The sequence below is a fragment of the Haemaphysalis longicornis genome, unplaced genomic scaffold (genome assembly GCF_048455015.1).
Source record: "Haemaphysalis longicornis isolate Haplotype H1 unplaced genomic scaffold, Haemaphysalis longicornis Haplotype H1 scaffold_8, whole genome shotgun sequence".
NCBI classification, from domain to species: Eukaryota; Metazoa; Arthropoda; class Arachnida; order Ixodida; family Ixodidae; genus Haemaphysalis; species Haemaphysalis longicornis.
Window position 1 is genome coordinate 54,844,101 of NW_027526445.1, and position 20,159 is coordinate 54,864,259.

The 20,159-nt window shown below is 46.9% G+C and overlaps 1 protein-coding gene and 1 long non-coding RNA gene across 2 annotated transcripts in view; one reads left to right on the plus strand and one right to left on the minus strand.

Moving 5' to 3' along the window:
* The window catches only part of LOC144149741 (uncharacterized), a 32,085-nt gene extending 27,362 nt beyond the window's left edge, over window positions 1-4,723 (plus strand). The window contains exon 4 of the long non-coding RNA XR_013318352.1: window positions 4,606-4,723. This is a non-coding gene — a long non-coding RNA (uncharacterized LOC144149741). The remainder of the gene's footprint in view (window positions 1-4,605) is intronic.
* Window positions 4,724-10,309: 5,586 nt separating this feature from the next.
* The window catches only part of LOC144149740 (phospholipid scramblase 1-like), a 94,857-nt gene continuing 85,007 nt past the window's right edge, over window positions 10,310-20,159 (minus strand). The window contains exon 7 of the mRNA XM_077681398.1: window positions 10,310-12,617. Within this exon, the coding sequence (XP_077537524.1) occupies window positions 12,588-12,617 (30 nt within the window). The 3' untranslated portion in view covers window positions 10,310-12,587. The remainder of the gene's footprint in view (window positions 12,618-20,159) is intronic.

Here is a 20,159-nt window from a genome sequence, read left to right on the forward strand (position 1 = left end):
CCGGGCATAAAAAAGGATATCATTTTTTTACAAAAACAATGCACACACTCTTCTTTTGTTGGTAATAAGTTTGTCATAATCAATAGTAAGACCATACACAAAAATTACTCGATTCATCTGACACTCGATTTTGACACGGAGCTTGCAGCTCCAAAAAGTGCACTGTGGTTTTGCGTGGCGGAAACTTCTACAATCACGGTAAATTAACTAAGGCAGGTGTGTGTGGCATGCAGCGTTGGTAAGTTTGCGAGAATAGCGTTTCCATTTCAGCTGTTTTTTTTTTGTTGCCATGCAATCACAACTAATTTGGTGCCATGAACGAGGTTTACGTTAGATAACAAGGCTGTAGTAAAGGTTGCGGCTACAAATGACCTTATGCACCAATCACGCTTGTCAGCTCGGTGACACAGAATATTAAGGTGTCAGAATACGGATGACTGAGTCGCCTAGTTTATTACTACTGTAAAAAAAGAAAGTGTTTTCTGACCCAGTGAAGGACTTTCCTGTATGACTAGCTGTGTTATGACAAATGACCATACTTGATGAGACAAGCCGTAACAAATTAGCTTTGGATGTAACACCAGGAGGGAAAGAGGTGGAGGTATCTGCAAGTATAACTGAAACAGTGGGTGCCTGTCCGGCATGAATTCATTATTTGCTGACACGATTTTCTTCTGCAGACCCTGATACATGATCGAGTTGAATGACTTCATAGTTCTTAAGGCAGGATAGGATGTGCTGTACAAGGCAAGCTGAATTCGAAAACTAAGTTGGCCCCTCCAGCAGAAGTGAGTATTGCCACGGCTTGCAACAACCGTCCAGCTCGCAAAAGCTCCACTTTTTATATGAAAGTGAGCCACCATGGTAGGAGAGAGGCAGTGTAAGGGTTTGCATCTTTAACTGTGTGCCCACTCACTTGAATAGATGCAAGCTGGCATCTTATAAAGCTAGAAACAGCAGTTAACAAAATCATGCAATACCAAAGTGTTTTTCAGTCAAAAACAAAAACTAATCTATCAACCTACAGAGACTTGCATTTTATCTTCACTGTCATTTAAAGTTGTGCTCGAGTATATTGTGCGGAAGTAATATCTTTTTTATTGCTGCAAAAGCCACGACGGTTAATGTACTGGCACTTGGTTTTATGAAGCCTTTGCATTCCTAATTTAGGTACTGGAATTCGCAGGGAACCTGGCCTTACAATTTTATTACTGTACCGAATAATTAAGTTCATTTAACCATAGTGTCTGTTTTGAATTTTACGTGTGGGGCATTTTTTTTCTGTTTTGCTTTTTCAGGCAGATGTTCCTCTGACTCCCTGCCTGCATTCCGTGAACGGGGACGTTAGCCTCCACATCGATGGCCAGCGTGTCTTGACTGCATCATCTTTACTGGGAGGACTGTGTAGTCTGTTTGCATCGTTCTGTGTTTTCAACATTCAATATCCCACGAAGGCACACAGAGCTCTAACGTTTGTGGAACATGGCTTTTTGGACCTTGCCTGCACCAAACCACGTCTGAAGGATTTAGAACTAAATAACTTTTATTGCATCAATATCGCTCACTAATATTTGTTTTCAATCCTGTAATCATTGGATAGTAGTCAAAAAGAATTCCGTATTATATTTCTGACTTTTTTTTTCTTTTTTTTACTGAAAAGGGGATATTTGATGGGCCGTTCTGTATGCTCATATTACAGCTATCTTTCAGGGAAGCAATAATATTAACAAACTAATTTAACTTGAAACAATTATCTAAATAATATTGGCAACTGGTGCGAAATGAATCGACTAAAAATCATCCGAACAACACGAATTTCATGGCTTTTTGTTCTCACTCTAAAGAAGCTGTCGCGATACCACCCATTCTGTTCTATATCATTGCAATTAACCCGTCAGACTCGGTCACTTTTCTTGGCGCATTTGTGTCTTTATCAAAACGCACTGGTATTTTCCGCAGCATATTTTTCGTTCTTTATATTACTCATTTATCCATAGCCATCTCACTGCAGTCTGTCTCCTACATCATTTGTGCCTTTACCACCTACAAAATGATTGTTACCTTTCAATATCAAATCGTTGCACAGCTCTCGCTTATTTCACGACAAATTGAAAAATTGTTTTGTTGTTGTAAACCACTGCAACCATTTTTTCTTCACTTTGTGTACTTAGTACTGATGTGTACTGATAAGTTCTGATAAATACTGACGGGTTCTCGATCCTCTAGTATTATATAATGATTTCATTTACCATGCGGTTGTGTTTGTGCCTATCTGTTTTTCAAGTATTTCCAGTTCTTGTATTATTATTGTTTCTACAATTTGTTCAACTAGCAGACAGCTCTCGCTCATTTCACCACCTACTGAATTTTTTTTGTTGTCGTTGTAAACCACTGCAGCCATTTTTTTCACTGTGTACTGAGCGCTGAGGCGTACTGATAAGTTCTGATAAGTACTGACGCGTTCTCGAACCTCTAGAATTCTATAATGATTTCACTTACCATGCGGTTGTGTTTGTGCCTATCTTTGTTTTTCGCGTATTTCCAGTTCTTGTAGTAATATTGTTTCTACGTTTTGTTCAACTAGCATCGTATTGCTGTCTTCAATTCCTAACTGGCGTGTTATTTAGCAATGTACCATTTGTGATTTCTAATATGAGGTCGCCATAAGTATTTATTTCGGAACCTCCTTGTGTACACCATGTACCATGTAAACTTGTCTGCGATAGTTCGTTTGAAATAAACCTGAAATCGAGAAAAACCGTGTGAAATCAGTACTCCCGCAGGGAACTAGAAATTCTCCCTTGTGGCCTTGAAAACCTCCTTTCGGAAGGCCTACAAAACTCCCCAAGCTTTCGTCAAACTCCATTCAAAAGAAGTAAATGCTTCCCTTGAACCTCCTAAAAACGCCCCTAAACTAACATAAGTACTTTCAAAGGGAGCCATAATAGGCTCCTATTCAACCGCCTAAAAATTCCATAAACATCACTTAAAAACGCGCTTCAGGAAGTAAAGAATACTCCATTTTGACCTCCTTAAATTCTCCCGAACATTTCTTAACACTCCCTACATACCTCCTTTCTATAACCTAAAAACTCCCTGCTTTGAGGAGGTAAACAAAACCTCCCTGTTCCATGTAGTAAAAAAACTCCTACAAGGAGGACCACTAGAGGACAGGCGAAAAAGAACCTCTATGGAGTATATGGCTGGAAAAAAAGTTTAAAGTGTACCCCGGAGAGAAAGATTGGTGCTTGCGGAATGTCGGCTGATTGGGCGCGAAAGGTTTTAAACAGGATCACTGTAGCAGCGGCTACAGACGTGCGCAGGGAGTATTAAAGCTTGTCTGCAAATAACTTTTGCCCCATTGGCTGCTTTAGACATGTTATAACAGAACAACCGCTTGGAGAGTTCGCTAACGGATGATCGAGAGATTGTTTTCTTTGTTATTTTTCTCGCCTACCGCGTGGTGGTTTTCCTTCACCTAAAGAACGTTCGACAGTACATGCCAAGGAAGCGGCAAGAGCACAGAAAAGATTAAGAACTTCAAATCTTGCATACGGTAGGTTTCCAGTGCTACTCGGAAAGCTGTCGCTGTCTGATTTTCAGCAATGGCCTTCTGCCTTCTTGGTGGAAATTCTGCCTTCTTGGTGGAAATGATATTCTGTGAAACCTGCTTCACCTAGTTATGCTTTCGCTGTCATCACCAATGCCAGAAATAACTCAATTTGGGCTTCTTATCAAGTTTTTTTGTGCAGCTAGCCTTTCTGGAATCTTCTCCCGGTAGGTGGTCGGTGCCTGATCGTTTCCTTTCCAGCCATTCTCCCACTGGTGGGCATCAATTTGACAATAGAACCCACGGATGTGGAGAGAGGAATTTAGCTATAGTAGTTGTTTTACATCCGTTCGGGGGGGGGGGGGGTAGTTTTTTACGATCTGTATACACTCGGCTTAAAAACCTATTCTACGACTGATTCATCAGCAAACTGCAATTTTGATTTTTAAGCGTACTTTGTTTACTTTATCCAAAAATTCCGCTTCCCTCCAATCCTTTTTTATGTTATGGGTGAAGACCTGTTATGAATTTCCGACATGGTTCGGAGAACCAATTTCCGCTCACTTAGAAGCCGACAGCAAAGCAAAGTACCTCGAGCAGGACCCTCTCAAATGTTTACTTCGGCTGAAGCTGTGCTTTGCATTTACTTTTACAATGCGGAAAAAATTTATCTGATTTTCAAATTAGATATGTCCTTAATATATCCCACGTTTCGCCAATCAAACAATATTCATAACGCTAAAGGCACGCGAAACAAACTTGTGAAATAATTTTAATACTTGAAAACCATATGGGAGTTAAAAATTAGCATCGAAGGCGAAAGGGAAACGCTGGGTATTCTATAAGTACTGGCAGTGCTCGTAGTTTGCATTTAGAGCTGTTTTGTAACTTCAGGGCTGTTACGGGCACATTACGAACGTTTAGGGATGTTCAAAACTCTGACTGTAGCACTCGAGACGTGGGTTCACGGTCTTTAAAATTCGCGTCGTATTTTCTGCACATGTAAAGAATAAAAATTGAAAGATATATTTGGTAACCCATATGTACATTTACAGGTGTCCCGATCCTACGGCCCACTCCTTACGCTACGGGAAGGGCAGAATGACGCCTTTAATTCCCTCAGTACACAGCATTTCCGCCGGAATGCTGCCATTTCTGCATACGCGAATAAAATAATAAAGAAAATTCTATTTTCGCTTTCTATGCTCAGATGTCCGTGATCTTTCCTGAAACGGCATTGTTTTCGTGGGTGGCGGTGCAGCGAACAGTAGTCGTTACATGTTGCTTAGGGATATTATATCCCCATGTGCAAACAACTGGATAGGGTTACTAATCATTCTGGCTTCAGGAGAGGGTTTTCGCAGTGGATGTCGTCCTGAATGGTCACAGAAGCTGTGGTAGAAAATCCATGGCAAAAAAGCCATCTATCTTCAATCACACTATGTCGTCGGAGATCTACGCTATAGTTTGCGACGGCTTGTGTGCTGGTTTCGTCCACGGCTTCGTTATCGCACAATGACACAAGTTACGTCGCTCCCTAACACGGCAAAAGCACTAAATTAAAACTACCTAACTGTGGAGTGCATCACTTAAGCCTAACGCGGCTGATAATATCGTCGCCGTCGTGATTATAAAGGGCCTGTGCTGCCATGAAACGGAACCTAGTAGAAATGCAAATGCATTAATTAGCCGTCTGGCTCAATAATGCGGCGTTTAAGAGCACAAAACGGCATTGAATGGTGCGTAAAATTGCCGATGGCTCGAAGGATGAAAAGGATGTCAATGGAGGCTCGGAGCGCTGGCTTCTTATAAGGAAAGCTAAACTGATCGAGTCTGAAAATAAAAGTGGGTAAACGTAGCGAATGGGATTCGAACTGGGGCCACCCAGGATAGGAAACAAGCGCGAAACTCCTGGTCCCCCCTCGCAAGTCGACACTTCTTCATATATACAGGTAAACTAAAGCCAAACCTAGCGAAATGGGTGTTGCCTTCGTCGTTGGAGCATGTTTTACAGATATGCACTTTGTACACGTAGCAAGGCTAATGAGCAGCTCTTGTAACGCCATCAGCTTATCGGGGTATGCGCCACATCAAGAGTGCCATGCGATCGTGGCCAATCTATGCACGACGGTACGCGCACGCTGGTAGCAGCGGAAGTAGTAGTACGGTAGAAGGTTCTCGGCGCGCGAGTTCGGCCATCGTCTGTACGCTTGTACGTACGCTCGCCTTGCATCTGCTCCTGCCAATAAACTACGTTCGGTCTACTACCCGAGGGTCTACTATATATATATATATATATATATATATATGTATATTGCTATGAGGTTTATTGACGAAGGTTCCTGTGCAGGCAAAAGCTAACGAGGGCACAGTCGATGCTGGGAGACTCGGCCACGTAATTGACTGGGGAAGTCTGTTCGATGACGCGGTAAGGGCCGTGACAGTTTGAGAGGAATTTCGTGGAGAGACCAGGAGTACGAGTGGGTACCCCGAACCATACATGAAAACCAAGAATGAAGCGTGCGGCGCGGGCTTCCCATCCACGTGAGATTTTTGGCGCCACTGTTCTCCAATGTTAAAAGAACGAGCAAGTTGCCAGCATTCTTCTGCGTGCTTGGCGGCCTCAGAGACCGGAGTACATTCAGATGGATCAGAACGATACGGGAGAACGGTGTCCAATATACACGATGGCTCACGCCCGTATAGAAGGAAGGATGGAGAGAACCCCGTCGTGGTTTGAATGGCGGTGTTAAGCAGGTATCTACACGATGGATCACGCCCGTATAGAAGGAAGGATGGAGAGAACCCCGTCGTGGTTTGAATGGCGGTGTTAAGCAGGTATCTACCCACTGTTTCCTTAAACCCCAACTATTTCTTCCGTAAGAAAGGCCGTCACGCTATCTGTCTTCGCAAAAAGCAAAAATGTTGAGGCCAGCTTACACGTCACAGAATAAAAAATTAACACTTCGAAACACCGACACGGACACCATCTCGTTCAAATTGCCCAACACCCCGCCGCCGAAACATTCCACGCTGATACCATAATCCTCAGAAAAGCAGTGGTCCTTTGTCTGTCCTGGGCCACGTTGATTAAAATACCCGGCTGCTAGTTTTTCTCTCTTCGGTTACCATCAGTGCTTGTGAAGCATAGGCCGTATATACAGCAACTGCATTCGAAAACGGTTCCTTGGAGTCGAAGTGAAGCTATCGGTTCTTGCTTCTTAAGATCCAAAATTCGATGTCACCTGCAACTTTTTAATGATGGCAGTCTTTCTTGGGCTACTTAAACCCAAAAATTTTGGTCTGTCTGTCTGTCTGTCTGGCTTTCCTTTCGCCCTCGCCTCCCGGCCCCCGCGGGGGTCGAGCGGACGGCGACGGCGCGGGCGATCCGAGTAAAGCCCGTTCTACATGGAGCGAATTTCGCCTGCGAATCCGCTGGAACGAACATTCGCACTTGCGAAGTTCGCAATGCCTGGAATTGTCGTCTACATTGGGCGTGCGCACGCCGCGATTTTCGCATTTCAGATGCGCCTTGTTTGCAGACTGAATTAAGTTTGCCACCAGCAAAGGTTGTCGTGATTTACCAAGGGTGGTTTTATTTTACTTTCTTGGCAAGTTGTTTCTGCATGGTTTGCGGTAAATATAAGTTTATTTGCGGTTTTATATAAGAATCGCCAATTCTTTATCAATATACGCACACACAGCAGAGAAGACAAACGTTTTAGTGTGGCCGCGCTTTTGTCGCGCTCATACAAGCAACGCCATCTGGTTTCCAAGCGTGCAAGTGGTGCCGAGCTGTGCTCCTATTGGCCGCAGGTCCGGCCCCTTTACGCCGCACACGCCGCACGTGCGGCGTTTGCTCGACCGTTTCAAATGTTTGGCACTTTGCCGCAACAACGAAAAAAGGTGGTTTTGCCGCACGAGCGGCGCCGCATCAGCGAATTCGCAGGCGAAATCGCTCCATGTAGTACGGGCTTAACCCGCGCGGCCGGCGGGGAACGACGCCTCGGGCTCCGCCCGCTACCTAGCGCAGGTAGTTAGACGAGGTGCGGCGAAGCCCTGCGTGGCCTGACCCGCACCTTTCTCGCAGGACGAATCAATAAAGGTCATTTCTCTCTCTCTCTCTGTCTGTCTGTCTGTGACTCGATTCAGCCACCCGGCCAAAGTAAAATTGATACTGCGCAATAGTCTTATATACTCACAGGCACATGTGAACGTCTAAGCCCGGTTTATATGGTCATACTTGTCAACTTTCTTGAACAAGAACAAGACATTACGCAAGTATAAGACAGGAAATTTGTACACAAGGGATATTTAAAGTGTTCCTTTATTAAAAAATTCATGGATGCTTGGTGTTTCGATAGCAAATGATATTCTACATCTACTGCAGAAAACCGCCGCCTCCTGGCAGCGTATCAAAAATCACGCGGCAACAAAAACGAAACGTTCCAATAGCTAGGTTCCACGTTCTGCTTGGAACGCACATGGAGCACGGCCACGCGGCTCTATAAACCTTCTAATCGGCCGCCTCCATTCACGCGCGTCTCCGCCGTACTGCAGCGCTGACATCGAGGAACGCGGCCTGTAGCAGTGAAACGCGGCAAATTCAAATCGCCTTGCGCAAACCTTTAGTGTGTTTACCTTGGAATGAGCGCGACGGTACAGGAACAGCATGAGAGGTGAGCGGGAAAGCAAAGGGGGGCATTTCCTTGGCAAATGTCTACGAAGAGTCTTTTGACGACATTTGCAACGAAAGGAGCAGATACGCGGCCAATTTTTTCATCCTATGTATTTCGACCGCTAGAACGGCAACCAGGCACGCCACACGTCTGAGGCACCGTATAGTTCACAAGGTTTGCCTTTCATTATGGGTGAACCAAGGTATATCGTACGATAAGCCCCACGCCATGATCGCAACCCTGCGAACGCGGCCGCAGCCATCCAAGCCAGCTGCAACGGACCAGCAGCGCGCAGCGCGGGACCTTTTGTTAACATATGAAGCCCTTTCATAGCGTTACCCCGACGTTTTGCTTTCAGAAAAGCATTCAATGACTCTAGTTCGGCGAATTCATTTTATTCAGCTTCGAAATATTGACAAGATTGTTTTATATAAACACCGCGTCTCGCAATACGCTGCCACAGTGAAGCGCTAGATTAAAAAAGGCGATCCAATGCCTCCGGCACGTTGTTAACGTAGGGCTCTTTGATGCGATCGGTGGGTCGCATAAGACCCGGGCAATGCGGTGTCCCCCGCTAGGCGACACAATTATTGCTGTAGTTGTAAAAATGGAACTAGGTCAGTTAGTGCGGCCTCCCATGTCGAATGTTAGGTGCCATGAGTGATAATAGATTGTAGGCGCTTCTGTATGGAGGGTGTGAATGCGCTTGCATACATAATTGATTGGAGATAAAGACGGGTATGCACAATATGCACAAGCACCACAAAATATTTGGTCAAGTACAACGCAGGCGAGCCTCGGGATGAGGTGTGATAATGTTTGTAGTTACAAAATGCGATGGCCTCTTGGCTCGGGAGCGAGGCACGTTTAGGTTGGAGTTGTTATCTGGTACATCCAGTTATGGGCAACAATATGTCTGAATAGGTGAGGACTGTGCTGAACATGAGGGGTAGATCACAGGTCGAGTGGGAGTCAACACTGTTACTTCAGTTTATGCCGACTAGGCTGTTTGCCCTGCCACTTTGCCTACCCGGTGAGGGGGTGAGTCCACATTGGTGAGAATTTCAAAATGAAGCAAGCACACCACTATCGGAGACTCGGAACGTCTATTTCTATCGTGTAGCGAACACAGACGCACTGGACACAGTTTCGGCAGCCCGCGCGGCTGCAGTGCTTCGTTCGGGTGGTCCACGCGACGTCCTCAATGGAATGACCCAGAAGTAGAAGCCCGGTCCAAAAAAATGTCCACGAAAAATTACAAACTTATTAAGGCCCCGCGCTGATTGCCGCCGTGTTGCAAACAGCTTTCTGTAGTTAGGAGGACATGCAAGACCCATAGCGTACAGTTCCGCGAGTTCCGCCCCTTCCCGCACGGTGTCACTGTGGGTGGATACGCTACCAATATCACAAAAGGCTTTCTCGCAACAAATTCAGTTCTTATTACTGTACTGAAACTTCAGTTAGTGTACTTGTGCGCAAAAAAATGACTGTTTGGCTGTGCAATACGCGGGATATTGTGCGAAAGTAGCATTAGAGTTCTGCTTATGAATCGTTGTCCAATGGCCCACAACACCGGTATGTTCTTTTACAGGTATGCAACATTGGTAGACTTGAGATTACTCCTCCATAAATCATAACGACACCTTACTGAGGTGAGCTGTCCGTAGCTCACGAATCATTTCTAAAGTAGCCAAAGCGCACCTCGGGGCCAGTCTGTATTTTTTATTGCTCTCTCGCGGTGGTCGAATCTCCTTTTGTGAATGGTGATTTTTGAAATATATTGTTTTGTAAAACAATCACGCTCCCTTCATTCCTATTTAAACTGCTCCGTAACAAAGCTTGACCTCACTAGCGGAAAATAGATCCCACTTCGAAAAACCTAACCAGGGCGTACACGGATTCTGCGACTCCCTCTTCACTGAACCGGTACGCCATTTAAAATAAATTAGTTAAGGTAGGTTCATGGTTCTTTGCGGCTTCATACGTTTCTAGAACTGCCCAGGACATGCTATCGCAACAAATGCAATTGAACAGTGACAAACCTATGCAAGGAACTATGCAAGTATCTGACGCCAAAGAATCCAATGCACACAAATTTTATTCTCAGTTCCCAACCATTCAAAATGGACTACCAACTTGCCCGAGGGGAGTGGCTAATCAGTACTTTTTCACACAAAAATGCTTTATTCCCGGGTACACAAAGATCTCAGTGGCGTCATATCCGTCACGGAAATGACGTCGCCAGAAAAAGCGCGATTGACGCTGCGGCTCCCAGATTCGAGCCCATTCCCTCTAGGGCCCTCTCGCCGCACCGCGAGGTACCTGGCGCTCTACCGACTGCGCTACGCGAAGAGACGTGAGCGACTGCACAAAAACGCCTTATGTCCTTCCGTATGACTCATTCAGATGGTGCTGCCGGCTAGGAGACGGGAAGCGAAGTAGCGCATCATGACGCTAATAAACGCCGACAGATGGCGTCTCGATGCCAGAGCCTTTAGCGCCTTCGTGTACGGGGGACGTGCGTGAATTGAGGCACTCCCCGCTGTGGCGTTGTTCCCTTGACCGTTGTGTTCCAAGCTGCTGTTTCTGTGAATTTCATTTTTGGTGTTTCATTTTGCTGTGCATTTCATTTCGGTTATTTTTTAAATGCAGAGCATTCCAGTAACTCACGATGTCACCCGCTTTGACGTCCGTAGCCCGCACCGTCGTTGTCCCTACTATATAAAAAGAAAATACTATCCGGCGCCAGGTTTCGATCCCTCGACCCTGCGGGCGGAACGCAATGTACATGGTGCTCTAACCACTGCGCCACAAAGCCGACACAGAATGGGACGCTATGAACGCCGCTTATATCGTTGACTCATTCAAATTACTGCTGACGAGCGCTCTCTCGTCAGCAGCTGCCACAAGTGCAACAACATTAACGTGACGCAAACTACTTAACGTCGTGCACCCCCGGAAATGCTCTGCATTTGATCGTGCCCCTCGCGAGGGGGATGTTTCACTGCGTCTTCCTACTGGCCAGTACACTCGTCGCCATCTGTCGGATGTTGTGCGAACCCTTTGCGGCTGATGGCGCGCGATTTGAAACGACATTTGTTTAGATACAGAGCATCTGATTCACTCGCCTTGTCCCTCCTGCGTCGTCGGCGTTGTCCGCCCCTCCCCCATTCTCCTCGCCGCGCCAGCTGCGCTCTCCGCCGCTCACCCCCACTCCTCTCCGATAGCGAACACTCTCTCGCGAGGGGCATTGGATTGGATTCGATTGGATTGGCTTGGATTGGATTGGCTTGGATTGGCTTGGATTTGGATTGGATTAAAGTGATTGGGTTGGATTGTGTTGCGTCATAGCCGCGGCACGTTGCGTCATAACCGCGGCAGACGCGCTGGGGCCGGCGCATGTGCAGTACTCTCTCTTCCGCGGTTTCCTCTCCTTCGGGCGCGCTGCGCATATAACCGGTGTGCCGTTCTCCGGCGAAGCAACATCCACGCTTGGCTCAAACACCTAGAGTCCACGCCGCTTTACAAGTACACCAACGTCATCATCGACTGGGACCGGCTTACGCAGTCCCCTCAACGTTATGCGCGCTATAAAACGCGGTCCCTTCACCGCTCCGCCTATGCGTCGCATCTACACAGGGGTTCCCGCGAGGGGAGGTGGGAGTTTTTTTGTTCCTTGCGTGTCAGCGCCACTTCGTCTGGCGGGGTCAGGCTCGCTAACCCTTCGCACTTGAAGGAAGTTCCTTTGACATTCAACTGCTCCTGTGAAGGCACCTTGCACTTTCGTGTTTTACCGATTCCTATAAAAGAGGGATCAAGTGGCCCACAAGCAGACACCACTGCCAGCAGTGGCCTTTTTCGTGGTATTCTCGCATTGAAGACGCCATTGTGTACCCTTCGAACCCAAAGGCGTACATTTTCAAGCGTTGGTAATATACAACTTGTGGGAATTTATTCCGCATTAGTCAACACTGTGTAATGAGAACACGCGAGTGGGCCTCGGGCATTCGTGTTGCTTAACGTTAGCGTCCTAGAAAATGGAATCGAACACGCTATGTGTCAAATGGTGGTATTCACGCACCACATACGTAATTTCTATTTAACTGTCGAGCGGAATCATTACATAGATAGTAATTTCCCCACGATCAGTGCCGGGCTTCGCGCGTTACCACCTCGCGTCATTTGTAAAAAGACCGTATTCTCAAAAACGACATACGGCATGACACGCAATAAAAGCTGCATCGGTATCTTTTTCTCTCTCGATAATCAAATTACTAGCGTGAGAACGTGTCAGGTAATACAGGCGGTGTACAATTCCGATAGAGCAGAAACTTGGAGACAGGAGCGCTCCTCCGCTGCTAACAGGAGTTTTCGAAGAACATGAAGTCCTGAAAAAGAGGGAAATGCAGGTACGCACAAATTATGTACTGTATCTATTGTTGGAATCTATTTTATAGTAGCATCTGAAGATGAAATACAAGTTTGGTTTCTGAGCGAGATGGCCTTGTACCAATAACAATAAGGCAAATTACCGAATTTCCTCCCATAATGATCGCACTCGAGTAATGATCGCACCCCTGAAGTTTGTCGTCAATATACGCCTTTTTTTTATTTCCCAAGCAATGATCGCACCCTGTACTTGCCACAGCCGTATGTCGTAAGTGTGCAAAGTCCAGCTGACGATGGTCGTGCTTACCTATCTTTCCTCCTCTTTCAAAGCGGACATGCTACGTTATTGCCGCAGACTTGCCGATATTAGCGATATCGGCAAGCATAAGTTCAATAATGGTGCGGAAGAAACTCTCATAAATGCACATAATGTACCCACAAGACAAAAAGATGACTTAGAGTGTTTTAGAGAAAGCTTTCTTAGAGTGTCTGTTTTGATGTCCCGCGTTGTGCCAGCAGCAGCCACTTATTCGTCACCTGTTCTCACCTCGCAGCCATCTCGTTCCGGCGCGCTCCGTAATTCATGAAAACACTGCATTTTGCGTCACTTTGCAACGCGGCCGGCGGTGGTCCGTGGAGTTTTTGTTATGTCTATTATGTTTGTTATGTTCATGAGATCTATTGTAAAAATTCTGACCTGCGTTCTCTGTGCTGAAACTTTTTTCCCGAAGAATTTACCTTTCGTAAAGAACGCACCCCTAAATTTGCATCATAATTTTGGAAAAAAAATAATGTGATCATTAAGTGAGTAAATACGGTATATCGTGAACTTCAACTAAACTATCGACGTATTAATAAGGAAAGCAGATGAGGCATCCCGACTCCAAGCCAACTTTCCGCCAATTTATTTAGGGCGTCGCAGAATTCGCCTTGGGAAGTTGGCGGCCGCAACTTGCCTAAGCAACTGCCAAAAAACAAGAGTGAGCAATTTTGGTGCAGCCAGTACTTTGATCAGATTATATCATGATGACTACCATGCAGTTAACACACTGACAGCTGTGTTCTAGTGCTTACCCATGTGACGTCACCCCTGCCCATATGTGACGCCACTCTAGCGCAAATTATAAAAAATTGCCTCCTGCCCACGCTGTGAAGGTGGTTGGAAAGCAAAGCTTTAAACGACACCCACAACAATTTCCCATGCAACGTCACTTGCAAGCGGCGTTACAAGGCTCTAAAATGGTACATAAAAATGACTGCGCTAAGAGTCTTTCAAAGCACAGGCGCTGCATTCGCGGCAACTTTTCGTGTTTTAGGTACGTGCAATTACCTTAAAGGGACGCTGCAGACTGAATGAACTGCTGTCTGAACGTAGGTTTCGTATCTCTCTCGGCTTTTGTTTGGCGAGCAGGTATGCGTTATTTGTTGAGAAGTAAGCAAGTGATAGGTGTAACGTTAAGGGACAAGAAGAGAGCTGAGTGGGTCAGGGAACAAACGCGGGTTAAGGACATATTAGTAGAAATTAAGAAGAAGAAATGGACGTGGGCAGGACACGTAATGCGAAAGGAAAATGACCGTTGGTCATTAAAGGAGTACTGACACAAAATTTCTCGCTTTCAGTTTTTATGCTGTAAAGAATACCTACTGGCCCAGTAATTACGAAAATTGAACCGAAAGCCGTCAGCCGCCAACACAGAAATAATTATAGCATGTTTATTGCAACCAATTTCAAATTTGGTCGCCGCGCGGGAAAATGGCCGTTCGAAGGCCAGCCTGCAAGCGGGAAGCCTTACGTCACGGTCTCACCCGTGACGTCAGGGACGTTTTTCTTTCCTCCACGCGTTCGCCGCATCGTCTGCTACGACTGCACATGGTCCACCCTCGCCCGCGCAGTCGACATGTCGTCTGAATCGTCAGGCTCGGATGAGTCGCTGCCACCCGACAGACAGAACAACTTTATTTGGCCAGGCGATTAGGCCGGCGATGTCTTCGCCGTCGTCCGTTTTTTAATATCACTGCGGCTCAAACCGGCGCAGACCGTGATAGCAACAGCTTGTCGCCACTCTTCTAATCAATCTGATCACGAAAAAGAAGCTCTACATGCGAGAAACTAGATGTTAGTGTGTTGAAAATTGTGCTAGGAGTTGTTATCAGCGCTGAATTTAAAAGTGGCGTTCAGATATTTGCCGCGATGGTAAGCCTACGCTGACCGGAAGCGGAGGTTCAGCGCTCCGACCCAGCACTGTCGGCACCACGGTGCGGCGAGCGGCCGAAAGATGGCGCCACCTGCGCGCTAGAATCAAAACAGGCCGCGGCAGATGTCTTGGTCACCGATCGCAGAAACTTTTCAATTCAATTTTCAATTTGTTTATTTTTCACCAAATCAATACACCAGGTGAAAAATGGTGAAAAAATGGCGGCCGAAAAAAAAACTGCAATAAAGCAGCTTGACAGAGCTCCGGCCACCGTCAACTAGCAGCAAAGAACGGAAATTATTGCCAAAATAAAGCTTCATATGCGAAAAAGGGGATGATAGTGTGGTGAAAAGTTGTGTAAGGGATGGTCATTCGCAGTTGCACAGATACCAGCGATCAAATAGTCGCCAAGATACTAAGTTCCCAACACCCAAGGTGACCCGTGCAACCCCGAGCCCCGAGCCCGCTGGCTTGGGCGACAGTTCTTGCGGCCGCCGGCGTGCACGAACTCCACGAAGTCCACGTTTAGCGCTGCATGTCGTCGCGTGGAAAATAATGCATCTTGGCGTCGTCGTCGATTTGCTCGGGCAGGCTTCCACGAGCAGTACTTCGCATACCGCGAGCTTGCCATAGCACAACTTGGGCGAGCTCGGCGACGCGCACCGCCGCGTCGCCGCGGTGCCCGTCGACATCGCGCACCACGCCGTTTTCGGCACCAGTGCCGAACACCATGCACCGGCAACGAACTGAAGAGCAAAGACGTCGAACACGCAACGTTTACAAGCATTGCTCACACAGCTACGCCCACGTCTCCTGCCTAAACGAATACCACCGACAACAGCAGCGACTATATGACGTCACCCTGAACCGGCCAGACACGTAGGCCAATGTTTCGTCACGCCGAAAGCGATTGCGCTAGTGCTGCCGATTTGTGGAAGCTCGCGGTCTGGACAATCAAAATCGATTTTAGATGTGATTCCGGCCTCGGATCGCTGCAAAAATTTCTGTGAGGCATCTGTACAAACTACTGAAGCCAATTATATCATTTTTTAGGTATCAAAATTTGGTGTCAGTACCCCTTTAAGGGTAACAGAGTGGGTCCCTAGAGAAGGCAAGCGTGGCAGGGGGCGGCAGAAATGTAGATGGGCAGATGAGATCAAGAAGTTTGCGGGGATAAATTGGTCGCAGTTAGCACAGGACTGGGGTAGTTGGAGATTAATGGGAGCGGCTTTTGCCCTCCAGTGGGCGTAGATAGGCTGGTGATGATGATGATGATGATGATGATGAAGCAAATGAAGCTGGCATTTCTCTCTCCCGTTATTTTTGTGACGTAGCCATCGCGTCTCAAAGCGGGGCGCCGGTGCGTTCTAGAGCGCACAAGGTTGGCGCGAGGGGCTCTCAACCTGGCAACAGTAGCTCTTAGGTCTCTAAGCAATGGCCGGCCCTCGATAACAGTTCTCTGGCCGAGAAGGCTGGCTTGGTCTCCATTGATTTGTCACCGACTGACCGAGAAAAGCTTTCAGATGCTGCAGCGGCCGGTGTGCCCGACTGCACCGGACACCCAGACCCCATCAACCCAGCCGTGAGCGAAGCCCCTTCAGAAGGGAGAACCGCCATTTCAAATATATCGCGGCTAGGCATCACTAAGGCGGGCGGCTTCATCTCAAATCGTATGGAGACCTGCGTGCATCTCATATTCGCTTCTCTCGTCACTCTAGTGCGAAGTTTACCCTCATTTTCCGGCATCAGACTTGTGTAGTCCTATACTCGGTTACAACTCAACAACGGCACCACCTCATGTAGTGTATCACTCCGCTAAAGCGCCGGACCCGTGACGTCAGTGCGCGCGCGTTTTGAAAGGGGTTTGCTATGAATGCGTGATATGGTCTGCCTTGTCTCACGCAGTTTGTTTGTTGTCACTGGAGTCGTTTGTAAGCATATTAAGTCCAAAAAATCACGGGAACGGCTCACGCAATGTTCAAAATATTCACAGTAACGCCCTACTTGCGCCGCGCGGAGAAACATCCGGCTACGGTGATAAGGCACAGCGGCAACTTCCGGTGCCGTTCTTAAGTTGTCACCGAGTATAGTGGCCGAGGTTCGCCCGGCCGCAAATGTAACAGGCGCGACGCACGGTTTTCGAATTATTTAACAGCGACTCGCGGCGAACGGAAGAGCACAAGATCGTGTCGGTCGGCTAAACACTGCTGTAAGTATATTGGACATTTCACCTCCGGTAAGGGTCGAACCGGGCCCGACAACGGTTTACCGTTACCAACATCCGCGCGTGAAGAACGAAAACTTACTCGCTCAGGCAGGACGCCTAAAGGGGCCGTGAAGACAAATTCCAATTTTTTTTTTTTGAACGAGTTCGTGTGTTATATTTCCCCCAGCGCATGTCCCGCAGCAAGTGATGCCGTAATCACTGAGAAATTATTCGATTTGGGTTAAAATTTGTATTCTCCCGCCAGATTGTGTGTTTGCGTGACGTCTGCAGTGAAGTCCTAACGGCGCGTATTAAAACGAAGTTCCACTGCGTCATTCGGCTCTGCAGCCTTCCTTGCCGTCAGTCCTCCCAGATGGCGCGACGATACTCAGCCATGAACCGTTGGCTGCCGTTGCTTTCTTTTTGACCGTTTTTACACCGGGCTGGTTTTTGTTTCGGCCGAAAGTAATAGTTTTTCGAAACATGGGGTTTACTCGACAAACAGGGTCACATAAGACAACGTCGTTTACGCCAATCGGCCAGTGTCGTGCGAGGCAACCTCAAAGCGGCGGACTGCTTAGCAGCTAAAACAAGCATAGTGCGCCAGTGCCAACAGATGTGCGCAGCGGTACTTCTACGTTTATGTGTATTTTCGTAACTTTCCCTGTTTACCGCACAATTGTTACGGCTTTAAAATGAATATGCATTACAATTAGTCGCGAAACGCTCGTTCGCCAAGCCTATAAGCCGTGCCTGATTTGCGTTTGCTCTTGCCGGCCTCAACCAATAGCACAGCTGGGTATTTATTAAACATCATAGCTTCGTTTGCGGGTAATAAGCTGATGGGACGCATGGCCATTCCCTTTTTTCCTTATTAGGTAGCTTATTTGAGCGAAGTGTGCGTTAAAAGTGGTGTCAGTATGATTCTAACGAGGCAACTTTTCGAATGAACCAAACTCGTGTTTTGTCTGCATGGCCCCTTTAACCACTCGCAGTGCATCTGGTTCCTTTTGCCTCTTTCTGCTGCGGTTATTACTTGCAGAAGCGCGGGCATTCACCATCTAAGATTATTGACTTAGCTAGTTGCGCACCAACCAGTGCTTTTACAAAATGAAACTGAACGCATGACGGCCGACCTGAAACGTGAGCGAAGCAGCTTTGTCACAGTGTATGGAAGCTGTCATCTGTGTGTTTTAAATAAGATGTGCTGACAAAGTTTTGATGTGCTTAACCTCTTAGGAGCTGTTTGTTGGAAGAAACATCCTTAGATGCTTCTCTAATCACGGCTCGCCATTCGTGCCTTCTACGACGTCACAAAAGGTAGTGCCCAATAACGTGCGGGGCGTTGGCCCCTGTCAATGCTTTTGGCACGTTCTGCCTTATTAAAGAAGTCCTAGTTTCGATAAAGGTGCATTTAGATTATTGGCCTTGTAAACTGTCGATAGCGGCCAACTTCTTTCGCCCTTTAGTAATCCTTTAGGCAGACTCACACCTTCAGAGCGCGCAGCTTCCAAACTGTGCAGGGAAGTATCGTTCGCGAATGCAACATCGGTCGTCTGATAGCGTTAGCTGCGTCAATATTGCCGCGAGACATTCATTGGGTTTGTTTATGCTTTGTTTGTGCCGACCGGCTGCGCCGGGCTGTGTTGTCTGCGTTATCCACGTGCCAAGTGAAATCCCCTGTTCCATTCTTTATTTTTATGCCACATGTGTTATCTCTTTGAGCGTTTCGAACTAACGACAACAGCCTAGAATAATCTTCTTTCATCTACAGTGTTCTGGATGAAATCGACGGTTCGAGAAACACTCACTCCCAAAGTTAAATGCCCGTAGACCAGATTCCGCGACATTCTACTCGCCGACGCTCGACTACGCACGTCAGTTTGTTGACTGCTGCTTCGCCGCCTGTGTACTTCTGGAGTTGTTAGGCGAGCACAAGTTCGTTCCAATAAACTTGTTTTTCCTTTAAGACGACTGGTTCATATTTGGCTTCGTGAGAATATTCAATGGAGCGGGCATCGTCAGAACCACCCGGCGAACACCGCTTTAAGCTCTTTCCATTTCAATTCCCGGGCCTTGCCCTCCGATTCAAACTATTTCTCTGTCTTCCCAGATCCCTTCGTAACCAGTGCTAAAAAGTTGTGCGCACATGCAAGAATTGCATTCTCTGAAATGCGCGTTTGAATCGCGCGCCAAAACGACCGGGGTGCCTCGTAATGAAGTGGGGAATCCTCGAACTACACGCGGACTATCCGCGGTGAGTCAGAGACTAGAAAGAACCCTACTGACTATCGGAACTTCACTCATGAGTATGCTGTCGCGTATGGAGCAGACGTCTCTTTTAAAACCAGCAGCCGCTCGCAGCACGGCCAGCTGACGGGTCGGTAGAGGGTGACAACAAAATTTCGAAACGCGGATGTGCTCCCTCTCACTCTTAAAAAAAGGTCATGGCACTTACTAACACCGAACACTAACCTGCGACTTCTACCAATATAAACTAGGTACTTACTGGATTGTACTAACTGACCATGCATAACCTAGTAAAAAGCTACGCGTGACAATGTGTATCGTCTGAGCATTCAGCGCGGCATAGACACATTCAACACGCACTTAGACAACCAGCAAATAAACGGAGCAAGAAACCCAAAGGAAAGAATTACGAGGATCGCGAGTACAACTTAGTTACCTAAGAAATACGTCTGCTCTTATTGCTTTTATAGCCAGCAGCGGAACTTCCTGTGATAGAGGCATTTGGCTTGCCGCCAAAATCAAATATTTAACGATAGTTTTGAAATTATGCATTTTAATGTGAGCATATACAAGTCAGCATGCAGATTTGCAAAACTTCTTAATCGTGATTTGGAGTAGGAAAGTTTTAACGTTCAATAATTCATAGAATGATGTTACTGTGAGTGAATCTTAGTATCAAACAAGCAGCATCTACTAAGTGCATGGTATAGACTAGTAACGGTTCCACACTTAGTGGCAGGGCCTACGTACCATTCTGGAAGCTAGTAAAGAACGTGAGCTGTTATTAAATACAGCCTTCACAACCCTGTTACGAACATTTCTGTTAAGAGTGCTGATTAGCGATTCTCCCCGCGTGCCACCCTGTAATGCCAGCTGGGTGCTGCAGGAAG